Source organism: Rhinolophus sinicus, linkage group LG03 (assembly GCF_036562045.2).
Source record: "Rhinolophus sinicus isolate RSC01 linkage group LG03, ASM3656204v1, whole genome shotgun sequence".
In the NCBI taxonomy this organism is placed as follows: domain Eukaryota; kingdom Metazoa; phylum Chordata; class Mammalia; order Chiroptera; family Rhinolophidae; genus Rhinolophus; species Rhinolophus sinicus.
This window is the reverse complement of record NC_133753.1, coordinates 66,650,304-66,671,574: the sequence shown is the minus strand read 5'-3', so window position 1 is coordinate 66,671,574 and position 21,271 is coordinate 66,650,304. Positions and strand designations below refer to the sequence as shown.

At 40.0% G+C, this 21,271-nt stretch overlaps 1 protein-coding gene, 1 long non-coding RNA gene and 1 pseudogene across 3 annotated transcripts in view; 2 read left to right on the top strand and 1 right to left on the bottom strand.

Moving 5' to 3' along the window:
- LOC141570601 (uncharacterized) overlaps positions 1 to 21,271 on the bottom strand; it is a 685,104-nt gene that overhangs the window by 640,932 nt on the left and 22,901 nt on the right. The gene's annotated exons all lie outside the window — the stretch shown is intronic.
- Positions 7,626 to 20,527, top strand: TMCO5A (transmembrane and coiled-coil domains 5A). The gene is made up of 11 exons (XM_019725568.2): positions 7,626 to 7,660; positions 8,634 to 8,783; positions 9,198 to 9,318; positions 9,688 to 9,738; positions 10,441 to 10,512; positions 12,992 to 13,048; positions 13,502 to 13,561; positions 13,989 to 14,053; positions 15,117 to 15,174; positions 19,975 to 19,993; positions 20,307 to 20,527. Exons 1-11 carry the CDS (start codon positions 7,626 to 7,628, stop codon positions 20,525 to 20,527), a joined length of 909 nt encoding a protein of 302 aa, XP_019581127.1.
- Positions 17,444 to 17,559, top strand: LOC141570948 (small nucleolar RNA U13; annotated as a pseudogene).

Genomic DNA, 21,271 nt, shown 5'->3' with positions numbered 1-21,271 from the left:
CCTAGCACATCAGCTCTCAATCCATGACCAGGTAAGGTGCCACAGTACTCCCCTGCTCCCACTGCCAGTGGCCTCAGCGTGCTTATCCCTGGGAGTCGCCTTCATCTTGACTCCCAGAACAAGATGGAAAACAGATTCTTTCCTAGAGCCTCCAAAAGGAATTCAGGTCTGCCAACACCTTGATTTACCCAGTGAGAACCATGTCAGACTTCCAACCTCTGGAACTGTATGGTAATAAATCTGTGTTGTGTTAATCCCCAAAGTTTGTGGTAACTTCTTATAGCAGCAATAGGAAATGAATACAACAAAAGAAGCGTTTTAGGGAGCCCACCAGGAGATCTTACTATAAGCCCTCCAGCAAAGGAAATTCTGGAAACCATTGTCCAACTCTCATCTAGAACATCTAAGGACATGATACAGGTTAGCTAACTGCTTTGACAGCAGAGTAAACAAGTGGGAATTGGTCTCTGTTCCAGAGCCTGTTTAGACAAAGAGTATATGAGTGTGTCCTGCCTACATAGGATTATCTGAGGTCTTATCCATGAAAGCCATGTGCAGAGCCAGCTTCATGGACATGGGACTTGGACAGTCACACAGGAACCTGCTTGCAGAAGGAACCTGTGCTTGATTTAATGTTCTGCTGTCATTGGCTTGACATTTTTAATACTTTTTGAGCAAGGGGTCCTATGTTTCCCTTTTGCACTGAGTTCAGCAAATTATGTAGCCAGTCCTGGCTACAGGGGAGGGCCAGAGACCAGCAGAGAGAAGCTGACAGAATGATGAAAGCTTTAATGGCCGAGGAAAAAGCAAGTGAACAGCTGGAGTAGACATGCAGCTGCCCAGGTCAGAGCTAGAGATTATAGGTACATCATGATAGTGATTGGGAAACCTCCACAAATTTTGTAAGAACATCCCTAAGAGACAGAATCAGGTCTAAATAGCAACCAGGCCCTAGGGTACACGGTGTCAGTGCACAACAGTACGTGGCAAGTAAGACCTTCTTCCCTTCCTCTCCTAGTACCTAGTATGTGTCTGAAGGTGTGGCCAGCTGGTGAGGAGGAAGAATACATAGATGTGCTCCACATGGAAAGAGACGTCAACTAAGACCATTCCCAGCTGCAGCCTTTCCACCCCGCAGTAGGCCTCAGCTGTCAGAGAACAGAGACCTCAACTCTACTCCAAGTTTAGAGTTTTGACTATGGCATGGTACCGGATCCTTTGATTACTGAACTGGAACATTGTTTCGTGACTGAAAGCATCCGGAACATATCAATGGGATTGCCAAATTTCCATGTGGGGGAAGAATTAGCCCGAATGAAAACAATTTATGAACTACAGTAGTTCAAGGCAATGGTTACATAGGTCAAGGTGGAGGAGTTAGGGATGAAAAGTCTTTCACACAAGTTTAGTGGACATTGTTCACCATAAAGATTTAATGTTGCCTTTATAAACGAAACAGAGAGTAAGTAATATAAAGGGAAAAACAATTCCAATATAAGATTTCCAATAGGAAAACAATACGTGACAAAAATTTGAACCACTATTCCAAATGGAAACAAGGTCATCTATCTCCCCTGAACGTCTGATTGGAATGCACAGTATGAATCAGTACTGGGGGCTTCTTGCTTCCATCCACCCGTCACCGGCCCAGAATTATCTTTCTCAAATACAATGACCATGTCACTCTTCTACCTAAAAAGTCTGATGCTTCTTAGAGTCGCTTCAAGGTGAAACCCAAAGTCTTGAGCACAAGTATGCGGTGTTCCTCAGCTGATCCAGCTGTCCTCTCCCCATCGAGTCACCTGTGCTCTGAGAGCCCTGATTCCTCCATTTCGGTTGCTCACACACCACTCTCACAGTCACGTTCCCCCATAATTGTCTGCTCCATATTTTTCTATAAACCAAGTACTGATTTTACTCAAATTTATTCTCATTCAAAGCAATCTCTTTAAATCAAGTTTTAATGTACTACTGGTAGTTCTACTGAATATTTAACTATTGCTATTAAAATTCATTTTTAAAATTTAAAATGCTACCTCTGGTTCCCACCTAACACCATCTGTTATACCATCAATTGTTCATGTAACACACATTGAGACTTGCTACTCCAGACAGACATGACTGAATTTTTTACCCCTGAGCATACTGTGCCTTTGAACCTACTGTGACCTCCTCTTAGTACATCCTTTTCCATTTTCTGTAAAGTTACTCTCCTTACAGAGGACTCAGTTCAACCCAAAAGACACCTCCCCTTTGAAGCTTCCTTAAATCATAAAGTGATATGGTCCCCTCTGTATTCCTAAGCACTTTCTACCTGCCTACACTATAACATTTGTCACATGGTAGTGCCTTATGAAACTTAGTACTCTAATCATCTTTGGGTCATTTCATTACCTAGATCAATAACTACTGGGTGCTCATAAAACTGTTCGTTAAATGAATGAAGAATGATGGAATATAGTCATGAGCCGTATAACATTTGGGTCGATGGACTGTATATACGACGGCAGTCCCATAATATTATAATGGAGCTGAAAAACTATCACCTAGCGATGTCATAGCCATCATAATATCATAGCACAGTGCCTACTCACGTGTCTGTGGTGATGCTGGTATAAGCAAACCTACTGCACTGCCAGTTGTATAAAAGTACAGAACATCCAATTACGGTAGTAGGCTATACCATCTGGGCTTGTGTGAGACCTTATCACTATGATAGTCTCACAATGACAAAACTGTCTGTCATGCATTTCTCAGACCATATCCCAGTCATTAAGTGGTATATGACTGTATATAGCCAAAGTTAAACCAATCGTAAGGCATTTATAGTATGGATATTTTAGCATAATATTACTTCTGTTAAATAAAACACATCCCAAAATCTCAATCCATGCAAGACTTCTCTATAATTATCAATGAGACTAATAGGCAAATTTAAAGTACTATTTTTCCTGTAGGCCACAAAAGAACACAAAAGAATTGAGAAAGAAGTCTAAAACTACACCAAATTTCAGTGTAAATTTTTATGAATGTTTGTTGGCAGAGACTATACTCACCCTTTCTAGGAATTCTCCATTTAATGATCAGTCTGATTGCAAATTTTAAAAATTAAGTCTAAAAAAGCAAATTGAAAATAAAGCAAAGGGTGATTAAAGCATCAGTTACTTTGGAAGAAATGATCTCATTAAAAACAAAAATTACGTCACTAAGATGTGAGGTACACTAACTGTCTGTAATACCAGCTTCATGTTACAGTTGAGGAAATTCTCTCTTCCTATTGCACTTTCCCAGGTTAACAAAAGAATAAATCAGAAAATGTTGAGGTATGTGGTCTCAGGTATAGGAAGGAGATTTTTTTAAATCTTTTTTTTAAATCCCAGCAAGACATTAAATCTCTCTTGTCTTTATCTTCCTCATCTGTGAAATAAAAAGCAGCTGACTGATATACTAGTAGACATGCAAAACAGAAAAATTCTTAAGTGCATATTTTGGTTATACCTAAAAAATATAATGACTGCACAAATATATTCTCTGAAGTGCTTTTATTTGGGAGGAGGCTGAGAGAACAACCTGAATGTTCCTAAGTTTGGTCACAGTTAAATATTTGTTGAATACCTCATGTAAAGTGAGTTGTGTCCCCCAAAATTCATGTTGAAGTCCTCATCTCCAGCACCTCAGACGGTGACTGTATTTGGAGCTAAGGTCTTTAAGGTGGTAATTCATTTTAAATGAGGTCAATAGAGTGGACCCTAAGCCTATCCTTACAAGAAGAGGAGATTAGGACACAGACACACACAGAGGGATGACCACGTGAGGACACAGCAAGAACGTAGCCATCTGTAAGCCAAGGGAAGAGGTCTCAGGAGAAACAACCTGCTGACACTTTGATCAGGACTCAGCCTCTAGAACTGTGAGAAAATAAATCCCTGTGCTTTAAGCCTCCCACTCTGTAGTACTTGGCTGTGGCAGCCCTAGAAAATGAATCCAGGCACTCTCCTGGCCCTCAAGAGGAGACAGATATTTAAACAGATCAATAGTATGGTAAGAAGGGTTTGGTGAAGCAAGTTATGGATCTGATCGACTCAGCAGAATTTTATGCAGTGATTGAAATAATAATAATAGAGAGTATGTAGGAACCTGGAAAATGGTTATAAAAAATTAAGTGAAAAGGCAAAACACAACAGTATATCTATTCTATAACTATAAACAGATGACTTATTAATAAACAAAAAAAAATAGAAGAAATTGGAAAAATACAGGGATTTCACTTAGGTGAGATCCTTGATGAAGTTTCTTTTTTCAGTTATTTATTGCTGTTCTAACAATAATGGTGCAATAAATTAAAAATATTTAATTAAAAAAATACGTTAATATTTTGCCGGTCCAAACTACCATAGTTTGTTGGATAGTAAATGATAATAATATTAGCTATGGTACATTCTCTCACTCTTTCACATTTCAGTTTAGTTCAAGTTTTTGCTTTTGAGAAAGCTATTCTGAGAAGTATTCTGAAAGAAAATTCAAAGAGAGTTTATGAGTCTAAACACTATATAGAAATAGTGACTAAAAATAAGTTAAGGACATAAGGAAAATAGCGTAATTGATTCTGTATTCAAAAAAACAGTGATCTAAAATGAGGTTCTAGAGCTTTGCCTGCGTATGAGCCTCAAAAACGGGCTCATTTGTGAAAATATCCTAGAAGAATTTGCCAGGGTGACACATGGGCAAAAGAGGTGAGCAGAAGAAACAGCCCTCCACCCCTGAGAGGCAGCAGGAAGGCCAGACCCAGGCATGTCCATTCAGGGCGCATGGACCTGGCCAGTCCCCTCACAGCAGAAGGGCAAAGGCCCAGCCAACAGCCTGAACGCCCAGACTGCAAACAGAGAGGGTGTTTTCACCACAGACTTTCACACAAAGGCTAGTGCATTCCTGGCAGCAGCACCACACAATCTGACACCTCTCAGCGACTCTGCTGTGCAGGTCAGGGCAGGGCATGGAAAAGGGAACAAGGTACAAACAGCTGCTTTAAAGCTGCACTGGGTGTTAATCAAGCCACCTCCTGAATAGCAGGAAGGCTTATATCAAGGGCTTTAATTTGTCCCCAATGCCCTGTTTTTTCCTTGATTTAGCAATTCTCACTAACAGCAATCTGTTGTCCTCATCCTACACAAGGCCTCACCCATGGGGCTCTGCTGCTCCAATGGGCTTGCCTGTGGTAGCCCCTCAAGGAGAAAAGCTCCCTAGGAAGGACAGAGAGCATTATTTTTATCCCAGTTAAAGTTCCTATCCAATCCATTAATAGCTACGATAACCTTGGTCCAGGGCATTTCCTGGAGAAGCTATAACCTGCTGGGGTTAATGAACTCTCCCTACCATTAATTCCTGGGAGAGGCCATTGGCCTGAATTGTTACTTAATTACTCTTCTGTGTACAGCTTCATAAAGCAATGAAATGCCTTCTTTCAGGAAGAAGGGAGATGGTAATGGGGGTCATCAGAGGCCATTAATTTTACAAATAGTTTGTTAGAAACTCCAGTGTGTTAAGAAGTCACTCTAGCCCACAAATCAACTCAATGCGGTCCTTATTAAGTTGAGATCCGAAACTTCCCAGGTTAACGTGATTCACACACAGAGAAAGTTACATACGATGCGGACTCTGGCCAAAGTGCACATACACAGTTATGCAGAAACACATTCACCACAATCTGCAATTGATTTTTATCTACCCCCTCTAGCTCCTATGCCTAAAGGTGGCAGAAGAATCTCAATAGGGCCAATTCGAGATACCATGAACCTTTCCCAGGTGAAAATCTCTTTCTGGTAATTTTTCAATCTTTCAGGGAAATTATTCTTCTCCAAAGCTCTCCTTTCCCAGGAAGTGGGAGGTACAGGGAAAAGCTCTGTATCTTTAAGGAACTGAAGGCGGAGCCTTGGGTCTTCATGCTTGTGCTGGTGGGCCTGCTGGCCTCAGGCTGCATGCTGGCCTCAGGCTGCATGCTGGCCTCTCAGGCTGCATGCTGGCCTCTCAGGCTGCATGCTGGCCTCCCAGGCTCCATGCTGGCCTTCCAGGCTCCATGCTGGCCTTCCAGGCTGCATGCTGGCCTCCCAGGCTGCATGCTGGCCTTCCAGGCTGCATGCTGGCCTTCCAGGCTGCATGCTGGCCTTCCAGGATGCATGCTGGCCTTCCAGGCTGCACACTGGACCATGTGACCATGAACGTTGTTACTACCCATGATTGTGAGGGCTGTGGATTGTGCGTCCACCTCAGCACAACCTGAGGCATCCCATTTGCTAGGCCTCGTGACACATCTACACCACACTTCTGGGTCTGAAGCTGCTCAGCTGCTGTCTCTGCACCACCCTATTTAAAACCGCAACCCCTTTGCTCCCACACAATGCACTAATTTCCTCTTACGCCCTTCACCCATTTGTTTCTTCCTAGCATTCTCCTCTTTTATCATACCAAATAAAATAGATTTACTCATTTATTTTGCTGCTTGTGTTATCTCTCCCCATCCACCATACACCCTAGAATGTAAAATTCATGAGGGTAGTACTTTTTGGCTGTTTTGTTCACTCTGTCTCCCCAGTGCTTAGATCAGTACTTGGCATACCTAGGTGCTCTTCCAATGTTTCAGTGTTTGCTGAATGAATAAGTAGTTAGTTGGACACGTGATGGGATTAGACTGCTGGCCTTAGGACCCAAAGTTCCCACACTAATCACACTTGGGCAGGGAGGGAGCTCAATCTGACAGAGAAGTAGAAGAAAGAGGCTATCCCTTCATACCTCCCAGAAATCAGATTCATTAAACCTACTACTGCCAAAGAGAAAACTCGGCCACGAAACACATGTTCTCATCTAAGCTCTGAACTGTGCACCAGTGATGAGAGACTGTTGCCACCCACCCCACTGTGACATGCTGCCCCACCCATCCAATGTCAATAGCAGAATCATGACCCCTTGGAAGGCTCCAAGATTCTATTGGATGGTTCCAGTGGGGAAAGATTAGACTCTTCAGAGGCTAATTGTCTAGGGCAGAATCAGAAGATCATATACATCAGAAGGGAGGTAGAGTTTGTCGAAGAAATAGAGAAAAAACAGAAACTAAGGGGCAGAACAAGCCAAATTATTTACTTTTGGTTGGTTTTACTGAGCCCTATTTAATACGAAAAATTTTAGTATCTGGAGATCCTTGCCGAGGCCAGGCTAGAGAGCAGATTAGTTTTCTGGGCAGTTATGTACCTGCACACATGCGCGCGGGCCCTAAAGAAAGCAGAGCAAAAAGAGAACTTAAGAACAATTGATAATCTCTATTGATTCTTACTGCTGTGTATAAATTTCAAAAAGTTTTGGGTTGGTGAATCATCTCTGAATATATCTGCTAGCAGGACCTGTATCGAGTTTTCCAGCACAATATCCTTTCTGAGGCATAATCAGATCATGGGCAGAAGAAACAAAAGCCTGGGTTTCTGTCGTAGCCAAAATATGAGGGTTGGAGGGAGAAAACTGGTTAACTTAATTTCGTTCCTCTTTTGGGACTCTTAGCTTGTTACTGTTTTTCATAAATGGACTCATTTCCCCAATTCATTAGCTACATCTCTGCTGTTATTTTTAGGGAATCAACAATGGGAGAACACAAGGAAAATCAGCTCAATTATGAGTAAGTAATCATGATTACGCAGAGCCACATCCAAGGACCAAGGTATGAAGCAGGTCTGCTTAATGCTTTCCCTCCTCTCCCTCTGCTCCCATGTACCTGTCCCCCACTGCGTTCCACCCCACGCACTCCATGCCCGCCTGAGTTGAGAGCTTTTGTCAATCCCCCATCCATGCCAGCCCGTCAAAGATAGGACTTTCTTTTCCAAAATCACCCCTCATTCCTACTTATAACAACAGTCCCTTTACCTCACAACCTGGTTAATCATTTCAAAGACAAACCAATTAATAAACTGACACACAAGAAAAAGAAAAGCTTAATGAGAGATTCCCATGTGCCAGGGACCCTTTCTAGACTACTCTAGGGGTGTTACCATTATTTTTTTTCAAATTTACTTCAAAAAAGATGTTTGTATTCTTGAAAGTGAATGCCAGGATCATATTCGTATGTGCTCAGTGGGCTGGTTGATAGATTCTCAAGCTGTGGAGCAGGCAATGGAGGAGTTTTGAGACGGGAGGAGGGGGGGAAAGACTAAAACCCTAGCTGCTAGTAGAAACCTCTTGTGCTCTGCATAAAGCCGCACCCAACCATAAGTGATGCCAGCTGTCTGGATAAAGTACTCAATAAAAGCGGATTTTGTGAACAATTTGTGTGAGAAACCATTCTCTTCAATGTAAGAGGCACTTAAGGAAACGAAGCTTCTCCTAGAACCAGAGCAGAGGTACACTGCTAAACTGATCATTTTGGTGAAGAAAGCCTAGGAAAGACTTCCCTTTCTGAATGAGTTAAGAATAATTGAAACAAATTGTAGAGTGTGATTGAGAAATATAATTTCCTAAGAATGAAAAAAGAAAGGTATGCTCCCAGAAATAGCCAGGTTAATGAATTACATGTCTTTTAGATATTCCTTTTGGCCCAAAGTTTATTGATCTTAAGATAACTTGCCCTTGTTCATTTGGGGGGGCTGAGTCTATAGGTCAGAGAAAGTAGAAATCTTGAGATTGGTCCAGTCAAAGAGGAACATTAACAGTTTGAACATGGACCTTGAAAAGGATATGCAGAGAATAGATGAAGCAAATCAGGAACTTCTTCTCAAAATCCACAAGAAAGAAGATGATATTCAGAGGTGAGTGCGGGGGTTTCATGATGGAAAGGTACCAATCCAAAAAAAAAAAAACGATGTCGAGGGGAAGAGACAAAACTGAATTTTCCTACTCACTCTAGACACATGCATCCTGTACAGCAAAAACTTTCTACTTCATTCTTTGGCATTTTTCTGTGGCTTAAACCCTGAAATATAGCAAGTTTCAGAAGACCGGGTGATATTTACTTGCTAAAAGAACATTGAATGTTTGACTTGGGAAGCAGAGGAATCTTATTTTCCTTGCCTTTAAAGTGATTCTGATTCTAAGGATCCAGGAAAGAAAGGTTTCTAACTTGAGATCCGCATTTATTGCCACTGAGGTCTGCTTAAAACTGACACGTGTTTTATCGGTTCTGAAAGTGCCATTTCCTCACAGTGTGTGCTTGTGTCATCCAGGCTGGAAAGTGAGATCACTCAGACCAGAGACTCCGCAGAAGATGAAGAGGTGGAGGAGAACTGCACCATGCTGGAAAGGGAAAACGCCTTGCAGGAGCTGGAAGAAGAAACAGCCAGACTTGTAAGCAAGAAGCTGGGAAGAACCATTTGATAGGTTTTATTCCTTATCCTGTCAGATAAGTTAGTCTCCCCTTTTTACATACAAAGAAGAGTCAACTCTAAAGTCATGGCAGAAGGGGTCCATGCATGGAAGGGGATGTGTGGAGGGCAGGATTTCTTTGGTAATATTTAATATTGGGAAGCCCTACATGTGGACATCTTTACCCCTGGTAAGTTGGTGTGTATATATTGAGATCAAACCACAGGTCCTTTACAGTAAGAGAGTTACTGCAAGAACATATCACTGCGCTGAAATGGAGAACAATCAACTGAATAAAGACGATGGTGGTGTGCAAAGGCACACTTACACTCTGCTTCTTTCTCTCAACAGGAAAGGAAGAATGAGGCTCTGATCCACAGTATAGCAGAACTTCAAAGAAAGGTAGGATGGGTCTTTTGTGTTCCCCTATGTCACCACAGCAGCCCAGGTCAACAAAGAGGCAAGGGAGGCAGAATGATTACAGAGGAACCCTCATGTCAGAGAGGTCTGTGCTGGGGTGAGTTCTCCTGCGCCCCTCTCCTGAGGCTGGGCCTCATGACCTAAATGCCATGGATTCTCCCTAGAAGCATCAGGCGAAAGCAGTAGGTGGGATATTCAGGGTATTCAGTAATCCAGTGGGTTCTTCATTCTATCACAAGGAAATGGATTCCAGCAGACATTCTGTAGAAGTGATTGACTGGAATCTTTGTGGTGCGAGGTTAATTTTACTTTCAACAGAGACTTTTAAAAAATACTTCTCCAGAATTCCCTTTTCCTCACCCAGGCATTCCCTCTACCTCAGCTCCTACTCAGAATGCAGTGATTACCCTACTTTCTGACTCATGCCTGCAGCCCTGAGTGACCCAGAATGTATTAGGGGTTCAGGGAAGTACTCCTGTCTTGAGTGGACTCTCGCTTTTGTGGTCAAGACTAGTGAGAAGAAGATGGAGGTAGAATAAAGATGTTTCCAAGGGCACCAAGTATCCACCAAGGGACCATTTCCCGGCAGCTTTTATCAAGGCCAAGTTATTAGCCCCCACGCACTGGAGAATGTCTGTCTTCTGTATTTTTTAATTGGATGTATTTTTTTATTTGAAACCGTAGCTTACAAGGAAATCATTTAAGACAGCCAAGTGTGAACCAGGCAACCTAAAGGGAACCCCAGAAGAGTCAACGGTAAACAAAAAACAATTTTGAATGGGTTTGGAGTATGTGACCAGGAAACAAGCCTTCAAGTAGAAACAACTGTCAAAGTTGGGATAAATTCTTTATAATTTTAGCCCATGTCAGGCTTAAGCCTGGGTCACTGACTGTTGAATTCTCCTCGGCATTTAGAAGGAATTTCACTCTTAAGCCACATATTTTGTTCTCTCTTCCATCAGCAAAAGCAGAACGTGAATGCACCAATGCATATATAACACCGGAGGCAGTTGAAGTCCCTAATTTAAATCCTGGCCCCAGCACTAATGTGGTGTATGATGTTGGGCAATTTAATCAGCTTCTCCCAGCCTCAGTTTGAAAACTGAATGAAACTGTATATGTAAAATATTTTTTGCTTTTTTGGAGGGCGGGAGGAGGAGACTAAAACCTGAGAAAATCATATAATTAGTTAAAAGTGATTAGTTAAAAGTCTGGCTGATGTATATGTATGAATTCACCAAGGCAGAGCTAGACAGTTTACATGCCCTGGCATTGATTCCAACCCAGAAAATAATTCATTCAATCAGTCACTCGAGTATTTAGTTACCTCTACCTGCTAAGCACATCATACAATGCTTAACCCTTCTCTAATCAGGTTCCATAGCTAAAAACCTGGGTACAACCACAACCCATCTGATCAAAGACATAAGAATTTGAGACACTTACTTGATTCAGAGAGCAGATATAATTCTTGATATTTTCTGTAGAATGACACCTTTGTCCTTGCCTTAATTTCTCTTTAGCTTTTTAAACCCACACTTAAGCTCATACTGTGTGTACAAAGCCTCTGAAGATATGGACACACTAAAAATAGAAAATGAAAGAACAGAGAATTACTCCCCTACCTTCTGTTGGCCAACTTAGTGCTGATGGTCACAAAAAAATACAGAAAGTCCAAAGCTACCATGTAAGCTTGCTTGGCAATGCTCATCCAGAAAACTTATCTGAAAAGAAAGCAATCTGGAGCCTGCTTGTATATCAGAAAGAAATTGGAGCTAAGACTAGAAAGGATTAAAAAGCCCCTTGCCTGTCCTTGCCATATAACTACCACAGTCAAGGGATTGATTTTCTTCCTTTTTCTACCCAGAAAAAAGTCTTCCTGATAAAAATCCCACCAGAATCTAGTGGTGACACTTTAAGTCTGGCTACGACTCAGACATTGTCTTGAAAATTCATAGCCCTTAGGACATTTGGCTGTCTGGCCCTGGATGTAATTGACTGGAGGGTAAAGAAACTGTTAGAAGAATCCAGATGTGAACTAATGGTCCCTAGATGAAAGTGGAAAAATAGAGATGAAAATGGAAGGAAGGAAAGATGCGGTCATGTCTGCTCTACCTACAAAATATATCCCAAATGGATCCATTCGTCTCTATCGACTACTATTGCTAATACTACCCTTTTGCAAGCCATCATCACCTCTCACCTGGATGCTGAAGTAGCTTCTCAACTAGTCATCGAGCTTCTCCTCTTATTCCTAAACAATCAACTTTCCACACACAGAAAAGTCTTCTTTAAAAACACAAATCAGAGTGTGACCACTTCTTCAAGCTCTCTCCTGGCTTCTCACTGCAATTAGAATAAAGAACCAAACTCCTTCTGGAAGCTATAATGCCCGACATACTCTCGTCTGTAGCTACCATTCCCCATCTCATGTCCTTCTTACCAGTCTCCCCTATGCTCCGGCCACGTAACTTCTCCATACACACCAGATTTGTGCTATTTCACAGTCTTGGCCCTTGCTGTAACTTCTTCATGGGATACATTTCTTCCAAATCCCCCATTTGTCTAATATTTCTCACTTAGACTTCAGCTCAAATATCATCTAATCAGAGAGACCTTAGGCAATAATAGCTCGTACACCATCACTCACTCTCATCACATTACTCTGTTTTCATTTCCTTCATAGCTCTTATCATTATTATCAATTTGGCTTATTTCTTTTGTCCCCCAACTAGAATGTCAGCTCTGTGAGGCAGAGAGCCTATCAATCCTGTTACCACTGTCTCCTCAGCACTCCCACTGTCCCCTCCCTGTCACTCCAGCATAGTGGCCAATATAGACTAGGCTTTCATCAAATAGTTAAGGAAGGAACAGAGGGAATAAGGAATACAAGGAGGGAGAAAGGAGTGAGCAATGAATATATAAAAGGAAGAGTAAAGTGTTTCAAGATTGATGTTTTTTTCCTAAGAGAAATAGCTGAGAAAGAAGAAAGTAAGAAGGAAACTAGGGGTGAAGGAAGCATTGATGGATGCTAAGGGGTCGAAAGTGTAGAAGAGCAGGTTGACCAGGCAGCTTCAAAGGATGCTGGATGATGGCTTGACCCCTCCATCAAAAAGACATAGGAAATCACACCTGATATACTCCAACCACGTGTGACATAACCTTTGCCATTTCAGAATGGAATCCTGTATGATTTTCACCTTGCCGAGTTATCGGTCTCCTCTCCTTTCTATAGGTTAAGTTACAACAGCTGGAAGCTTCCTGTGCTGACCAAGAGAAGGAACTGACCAAGGTCAGGACGGTAACTTCAATGGTACTTCTCGAAAGGAAGGGAAATTTGATCCTCGGTCAGATAATCTAATATATTCCTGAAATGATCTAGTTATAACAAGGTTCCACATCCTGACCATTATGGGGCCACGGAGGGGAGGACAAAAAGGAACATGAATGCAGTCCCCTAGGTTACCTTCTCTTTAACCTTTTTATAGGGTACATTCCATAATCTATATCTTCAACAAATTAATATCTACTTTTCTCCCAACTGTTCCCAAATCATTCCATTTGGGACTGTAAAATACTGCTTACTCATCCTCAAAAAAGGACATGCGTTCATATATACAACAAAAACATACGTAGAACAATTAGAAAACAACATTCAGGGTCTGGGACAAAGGAGAAAATGAGTACACTCTTGTTCTTACAGCAATTTATGCAGAGAAATTTTAAACTGAATTTTGGTTCTCAGGTAATGGAAGACTTTGCATTTGTGGCCCAGCTCTGTGAAGACCAGGCCCTCTGCATAAAGGTACAGCTTCTAATAAAGGAAAAGCCAAGGGTGTGTTAAGGTACAGGATGAAATGGAACCAGGATTTTCAAAGAATACTATCTGGAACCATTTTAACTCTTCAAGGTGGCACTAAAAGGGGCTTTAAGGTCCTCGAAACTCTACCACCAATATCATTCTATTACTGCCCTGGTCTCCAAGCCTCTGTGCTATTAAACCAATAATGAACGCTTTTCCTATATCTAATCTCAATTACGCTGGGGACCTGCCCATTGGCGAAGTGTAGTGAGAGGTCAGCCGTGGTAGGGTGAAGACTAAGAAAGGGGATAAAGTGCCAGTGGGAATGCCAAACATTCATGTCACAATGTAATGATACATGCTTATTATGATTAGAAAAAGCATAAAGCTTCTAATTAGTAACTATGGTTTCTTTTATTTCTCTTTGAAGAAGTACCAGGAAACTTTGAGGAAAATAGAAGAAGAATTAGAGACTCGGTTCCTTGAGAGAGAAGTGTGAGCTCTGGCAAACAAAGGAACATCCTGGTTTTAGTGGTAACTCCATCTCAGCCTGGGTCAGAGCAAACATTTCTCTGACCAATTCCTACGTGGAATTGAGTGAGCCCCAAGACCACATATCATTCTCCTCTGTTAGTGAGCTGGGTTACCCCCAACTAATCCTTGAAACTGCAACTAAACTAAAACTTGAAACTGCAGTACCTTCTCCCATCCTTCCTGAAAGACTTGAGAGACACATCTCCCTTCATAAGTTTATCACATTATCAATTATTCAACTTTATACTAAAGTCAGGAACATGTGCTTTAAAAAGTATTAGTGCTCGGGGGCAAGGGGTAAGCTCAGTTGGTTAGAGCATGATGCTCGTAACACCAGGGTTGCTGGTTTGATCCCCTCATGGGCCAGAGTGAGCTGCGCCCTCCACAACTAGATTGAAACAACCATTTGACTTGGAGCTGATGGGCCCTGGAAAAACACACTTAAAATAAATTAAAGTTTTTTAAAAAACCATTATTGCTCGGGCAGTTTGATTAAGTGAACATTTTTAATATGTCACAGAAAAGGCCTTAAAACTTAATACCATCCTTACTTCCCCCAAACATGGAAAAACTGCACAATGTGGAATAGGGATGAAACTAACCTCTAGACACACAGTAAAGCTAGCATAGTATGAAACTCAAACTGTATACTATATTGAACTATGAATATTAAAAACTAGAGATGATAAATAGGCATCTAAATGATGAGACACCAAAAACCTCACTTCCATTTCTTGACCCTTTTTAGAAGTTTAATGTTAATTCAGTCAAGAAGCATTCTATTTATTAAATATTCTGGATCTTGGGATCAATAGAAAAAGACCTTGAAATACAACTAGTATAACCGAAGAACTGATTTTTTTTTGTATTTTAATTAATTTAAATGTAAACATCTACATGTAGTCACTGGCTATAATAGTGGACGGCATAGCTGTAAAATATAAAACTGTTTTTAAATAGCCATCACATAGTATAAATATGTGACTGTACTTTATTCAATCCCTATTTTAATTATTTTCCCCAGATCAAAAGTCTTGAGCATGAACTCTGCAAGAAAAGAGTATAACAGTCAAAATAATAAGGTAAGCACTCCATTCCATCTTCAGCTTCTCTCAGTGTCACTGCCTTTCAAATGAGTTTCCTACATCCTACAAGCCACAAAACATGTACCAATCTACCAATGTACATTTTCCAAGAAGAGTACCAGACACAATTCCAAAGCATTCCAAACCTAAACAAACAAAGAGGATCCTAAGAAACAATTGTCTTCTCTCTCTTACAGGCATGTTCTCAGAGAAACTAGCCTAAGACCTAAGACAGTTCAGAACAGAAGCAAGAAAGAACATTAACTGAGGATACACTCCTTGGAGAGGAGGCCAATACATGATACATACACCACTCACTCCTTCCATCTCGTAAAATCACAGTACTCTTTCCTGTGGATCCCAACATGGTTTCAAATCTTTCACAACACAGAGCACCAGGCATCTATCACCATCTGATCAGAGTTGGCCTGTGAATTAAAACATAGGAGGTCATTGCTTCTTTATGATACAGCTTCAGTTATATTAATATTTAACATTACGATGTCACCAGGATATATGGAAAGGTCTGAAGGAAATAGAATTGGGTGTAGAGCACCACGCCTCTTCCCCTACATGGCATCTTATAGAAGCACGTATATAGGGCTGAAAGATAAACTTTTGGGGGGGACATTAATTTTGTAATTTGCATTTGCTTTAGAGTTAAGGTTGACATTCACCAGAAATTTTATGTTGTTGAGACATATAGTCTTCATAATCTCAGCAAAGAGAAGTCATTTCTTCCTTAAAAGCCAGTATCAATGATTGACCATTGTCGTTGGAGTCGTCCAAATACTTGGATATATGTTAGACAACATTCACGGTCGCCATTGTTCCCTTTGTCCTGAACAAGTTATTCAGACCCAAAGCTTGCATATTCCCCTCAGCAAACAATATCTCCGAAATTAACCTCTCTAGAACCAAGCGAGGCATACTCCCAGATGTGCACCATCACCACCTGCAGCAGCTCAGCAAAGTATTCCCTCTGACCACCAAGCAGAGAAAAACAGAGTTCTCTTTACCAAGATTGTTAGTCCCATGATGGTTCCATGACCTATGATGTCTGAACAATCTTTATAGAGAGGCTGCCTAAACAACCAACCAGCTGGCATGCCACTTAATCTCGCTCACGCTACAGAACCAAATTTGTAACCCAGAAAGCTTTTTTCTAACTCTAATCTGCGAGACTCATTTCCATAATTTTAAATGATCATTGACTCCTCCTTCCTTTTTATTTCCCAAGAAAATTAAAAGGAAAATGAAATAACTAAGAAAATATTCAAGAAGAGAGAGACCACAGAAATCCAGGATATATCCTCACATTTTTATACCTTTTAAAATGCATCCCTTAGAATAAATTTGTATGGTTTTCATAGCCTGTAAACTTCTCTAAGGATTACTGGCTAAGTAGAAGGTAAGGGAGCACTTAAGAAAGCCCAGAATCAGAAACCCAGGTTTCAGGCCTGGCCCTGTCACTTACTAGCTGTACAACCTGGGGCAACATACTTTACTTTTCTGTGCCTTCATTTGTTCCTATCAGTATAGAAAAAGGTAACACAACATTTTACATATATATATATATATATATATATATATATATATATATATATATATACACATATATATATATATATATATAGGTATATATTTATTTATTTATTTATCTTTGAAAATTTCATCTGTGTCTGCATATGTTAAAAATTGTCAGATATTATCTAAATATAACATTTAACTAATGGCTCACTGAATATTATTTGACAGTGATGATACCTCCCAGAAATTGCTTATTTATCAATGTGCCTTCTTCTCCCAGGATAATTCTCTCCTAAAGAAGGGAACATGGTTCTGTGAAAGGTAAGTAAATGTCTTTGAGTAGACTATCTGGAAAACTGGAAGTTCTACTGAGCCCTCCTGGCAGACAGCAAAGTCTAGACAAGGAGAACCTGTACACACACACACACACACACACACACACACACACACACACACACAGAGAGTCAAGTCAACAGACTAGTAATGTTATCAATGACTACATTTCTCAGTTCTAATGTTATGACTTCCTTGTTCAAAGGCAATTACTAACTCAACTTTTCAGTATTAGAAGTCTGGTACTTTCGGTATTAGAAGCCTGGTAGCCATCAGAAACAAGAATTGTATAACCTAAAAGAGATACGGCAAATCTCATACTTACCCCCTTTTCCCTTTAATAATTTGAATTAGAGTAATGCATCTGGTTCCCCAGCAGCATCAGCAGATTAGAAATGGGGAGATCCTTCTGTGGTTCATAAGCGTGATGGTTGGGTTTTCACGCTATTGTGTGCAATGTTCCTCCCTCAACCCTTGTTATTATAACAATAACAATGTCAGCACATTACCCCTTTGACATTAAAAATATATACATATATAAATGGGGGAGAATTTCTAAATGCAAGTATATTACTGCCTAACAGCAGATAAAATAGAAAAATGATTGTGAAAAAGAAATAGCACCTAACACTATCCAGCACATAATAGCTCTAAAATGCTTGTTAAGCTAAATAAGAACTCAAGATTCAAACAACTGAGTGGATATTAGTGCTGAGGGAATCACTGTGATAGCAAAGTAAAATTGGTATTTATGAAGCCCCTGCATTTTCAAGAAAAGGTCAAACAATGTTCAATAGAATCTGTTTAAGAAGGCGTAGAGAAACATGCATTCAAAGTGGTATAAAATGTGATTTTGAAAGTGTTCCATCAATATAATTAACATAAAATTATTAGTGTTTAAAGGTCACCTCCAATTATCTAGAAATTTTGTTTAAGGGGATAACCCTTCATACGAGATAAGTGAAGTATTACATAAATCGATACCATGTTTCCTTGAAAATGAGACCTGCCGGACAATCAGCTCTAATGCATCTTTTGGAGAAAAGAATTAATATAAGACCTGGTATTATATTATATTATATTATATTATATTATATTATATTATATTAATTATATTATATTATATTATTATACTGGGTCTTATATTAATTTTTGCTCAAAAAAACGCATTGTTGCTGATTGTCCAGCTAGGTCTTATTTTCGAGGAAACAATGTATCCCTAAATACAATGGTCCTGGAACAACTAGCAGAATTTTCCCTAGAACTCCAAGAGAACCTCATGACATCCTGCACATCTCGCTCATCACACCAAATTACAAATGTCTTTCCTCTTGTTCTGCTCCAACATCCTGTGGGCATTGGTGTACTCAGAGACATGAAAGCTAGGTGATTCCTAGGATTCTCCCTGGAAATGTCATCTTAGAGAGGTCATCTCAGAACCTTCTCATGAATATTATACCCAGCTTCAGGCAGAATGGTGGGAATCAGAAAGGGCTTCTGATTCCAATTCTGACCAAAATGCTGTACTAGAATGGATCCTGGCTACTGTCACCAAGATTAACTCCACAGGAAAACTTTAAAAAACTGGTGGGGAAGGGGCTGTTTAGGACGGGTGAGTGGAGGTGGGTAGTGAATTTGTCCTGGGGCAGGAGGCAGCTCAGCACAGCTGGTCAAGGGTAATATAGGAAAGAAAGCAACGGAGATTTGCTCCTGAAAATCACATTAAAACCACAAAGGCAAAAGAATTCATCAGCTGAAAAAATCAAGACCACCATAGGGAAATTTATGACATGTATTAGGAAATATTAGAGATAACATGAATGAAAGAAGAGAAATATCATAGTCATGGATAGGAAGCCTTTAATATCATAGATACATCAATTGTCTACAAATGGGTACTAGAGTCAATTCAATTCCAAACTCGCCAAAAGATTCTTCATGGAATTGAATAAAATGATTCTAAAAAACACTGTATATGGAAGAGTAAAGGATAAAAAATAACCTGGACAATTTTAAAGAAGTACTAGGAGTGGGGAACAGGCCCTTCCAGATATCAGGACTTGCAATGAAGCTACAATAATTATGAAAGTGTAGTATTATCAGAGGAATAGGAATTTTGACGAATGAAATTGAACAAAAATTGCAGAAATAGTGCACATATACAACTTTGATATGTGACAGCAATCGTGTGTCAGAGGGGAAAGTAAGAATTGTTTGATAAATATTGTGGGGGGGAAATGGTTAGCAAGGTGGAAAAAAATAAAAGTGGAATACTACTATATAGTATATACAAAAAGCAAGCCCAGATGTTATGGACTTCAATGTCAAAAAAACAAAAACAAAAACAGAAAAACCTTTAAAACTCAGCATTAGTTATCGACTACTGCCACATAACAAATACTCTGACACTTAGTGGCTTCAAACAAATGTTTATTATTTCACAGTTTCTATGGATTGGGAATCTGTGAACCTCTTAGTTGGGTGGTGCTAGGGCTTGTTATGTGGTTGTAATTAAGATGTTAGCCTTGGGGTGGGGAATGTTATGTTTTTTGTCTTTTTTTAAACAAGACACAAAAAGCACTAATTCTACTTAAAGAAAGGGCTGGATCAACTACTTTATTAAAATTAATAACTTTTGTTCTTTAACACTTTAGAGCAAATGAAAGTTATAAAATAGAGACAAGATACTCAAAATACACACAGGGGAAACGGACTGATACCAAGAACATGTAAAAACTCCTACAATTAATAACAAGGCCTAAACAACCTAGGAGATAAATGGACAAGCGGAAACACATAACACCAATAAACAGATAGATGTTCAGTATCACTGTTCACCAGGAAAATACAAATCAAGACCACAATGGAATATTATTTTACCTATATATGATTGGCCAAATTTAAAAAATCCAACCTTAGCAAGGTGTTGAAGAGGGTGTAGATTCACAGAAATGTATATCCTTCAGATGGGGTATAAATTGGTGCCACTACTTTGTAAAACAATTTTCAGAAATAAAAATAAAAATAAACAATAAACAAACAAACAAGATAATTTCAGATAGTGACAAATGCTAAGCAAAAATTAAACATGGTGATGGAAGAGAGAGTAGCTGGCAGGCCAGCATGCGGGAAGGGGCTACCGTTATCAGTGGTTGCTGGGAATGGAGACAATGAGTGGGAGACATTTGAATACCAAGAAGGAGCCAGACATGCATTTAGGTATGACATATTATTTTGTTCCAGGTTTGCTAACCTTTGATTAATAGTCTCTTGGCTTTCTCTTTTCAGGATTTTTCGACATCTCTTTTTCAGCACCCTATTTTTCATCAGACTTCTGGGCTACTTGCTTTTCTATATAAGTTTTATAAATCCAGATGTTCTTATCAACATACTGCCCAAGATACTGAGCAGGGGCATCTTGTGGAAACTAAGTTGCTTCCTCTTTCCATCTCTCACGCTTGAGACAGAGGACATGTTACCCCACTGATGCCCAAGAAATATGCTTGAGCAAAAGAAACGAGTGGTATCGGTCTAGGAGATGGAGGAGCTTGTGGAGGGAAAAGGTTTTCTTCAGTTTTCCCCTTGAGGTTTGCCTACTTGATTACATTCCCTCCCTATGTTGTTTTTCCAAGATTGACCTTGCTCAGTAAAGAGCTCTGTCTATAGATCTCTGTGGCTATATGGATAAGCGAAACAGTACCAGATAGTAAACAAACTACATCATTTTTAGAATAATGTCAGAGATGCTAAGCAAACTTGAGAGTTTATCAGTTCTTCTAGTGAATCTTAAAAATCTAAGAAAATGGAGCTCTGCAATGTGGGAGACTGCTCACTACTTATATTAGAACTCTTTTTGGTTGCTGGTAACCTCTGCTTAAGCTAATTTATAAATTCATAGCAAAAAAGAAAATGTATTGCCTCAATGAACTAAAAACCTAGAGCTTCAGGCATGGCTGGATCAAGAAGCCTCAAAGCAATGCTACTGGGTTTCATCTCTCTCTTTTCTCTTTGAATGGGCATTCTCCTCTTGGTGGTAAAATGTCCTTGGGAAGGTACGAAGGAGAGACAAATATGTCACATGCATACATAACATATGATCCTACAATAGATTGTATATGCATACAATCCTACAATAGAAAAATAGAGGAAGGAGTGATTCCCCATGGCAGTGTCCAATAGGAGGTGACATGAGATCCAAGGATGATGCTTGTCTAAGAGGAAGAATAGCATG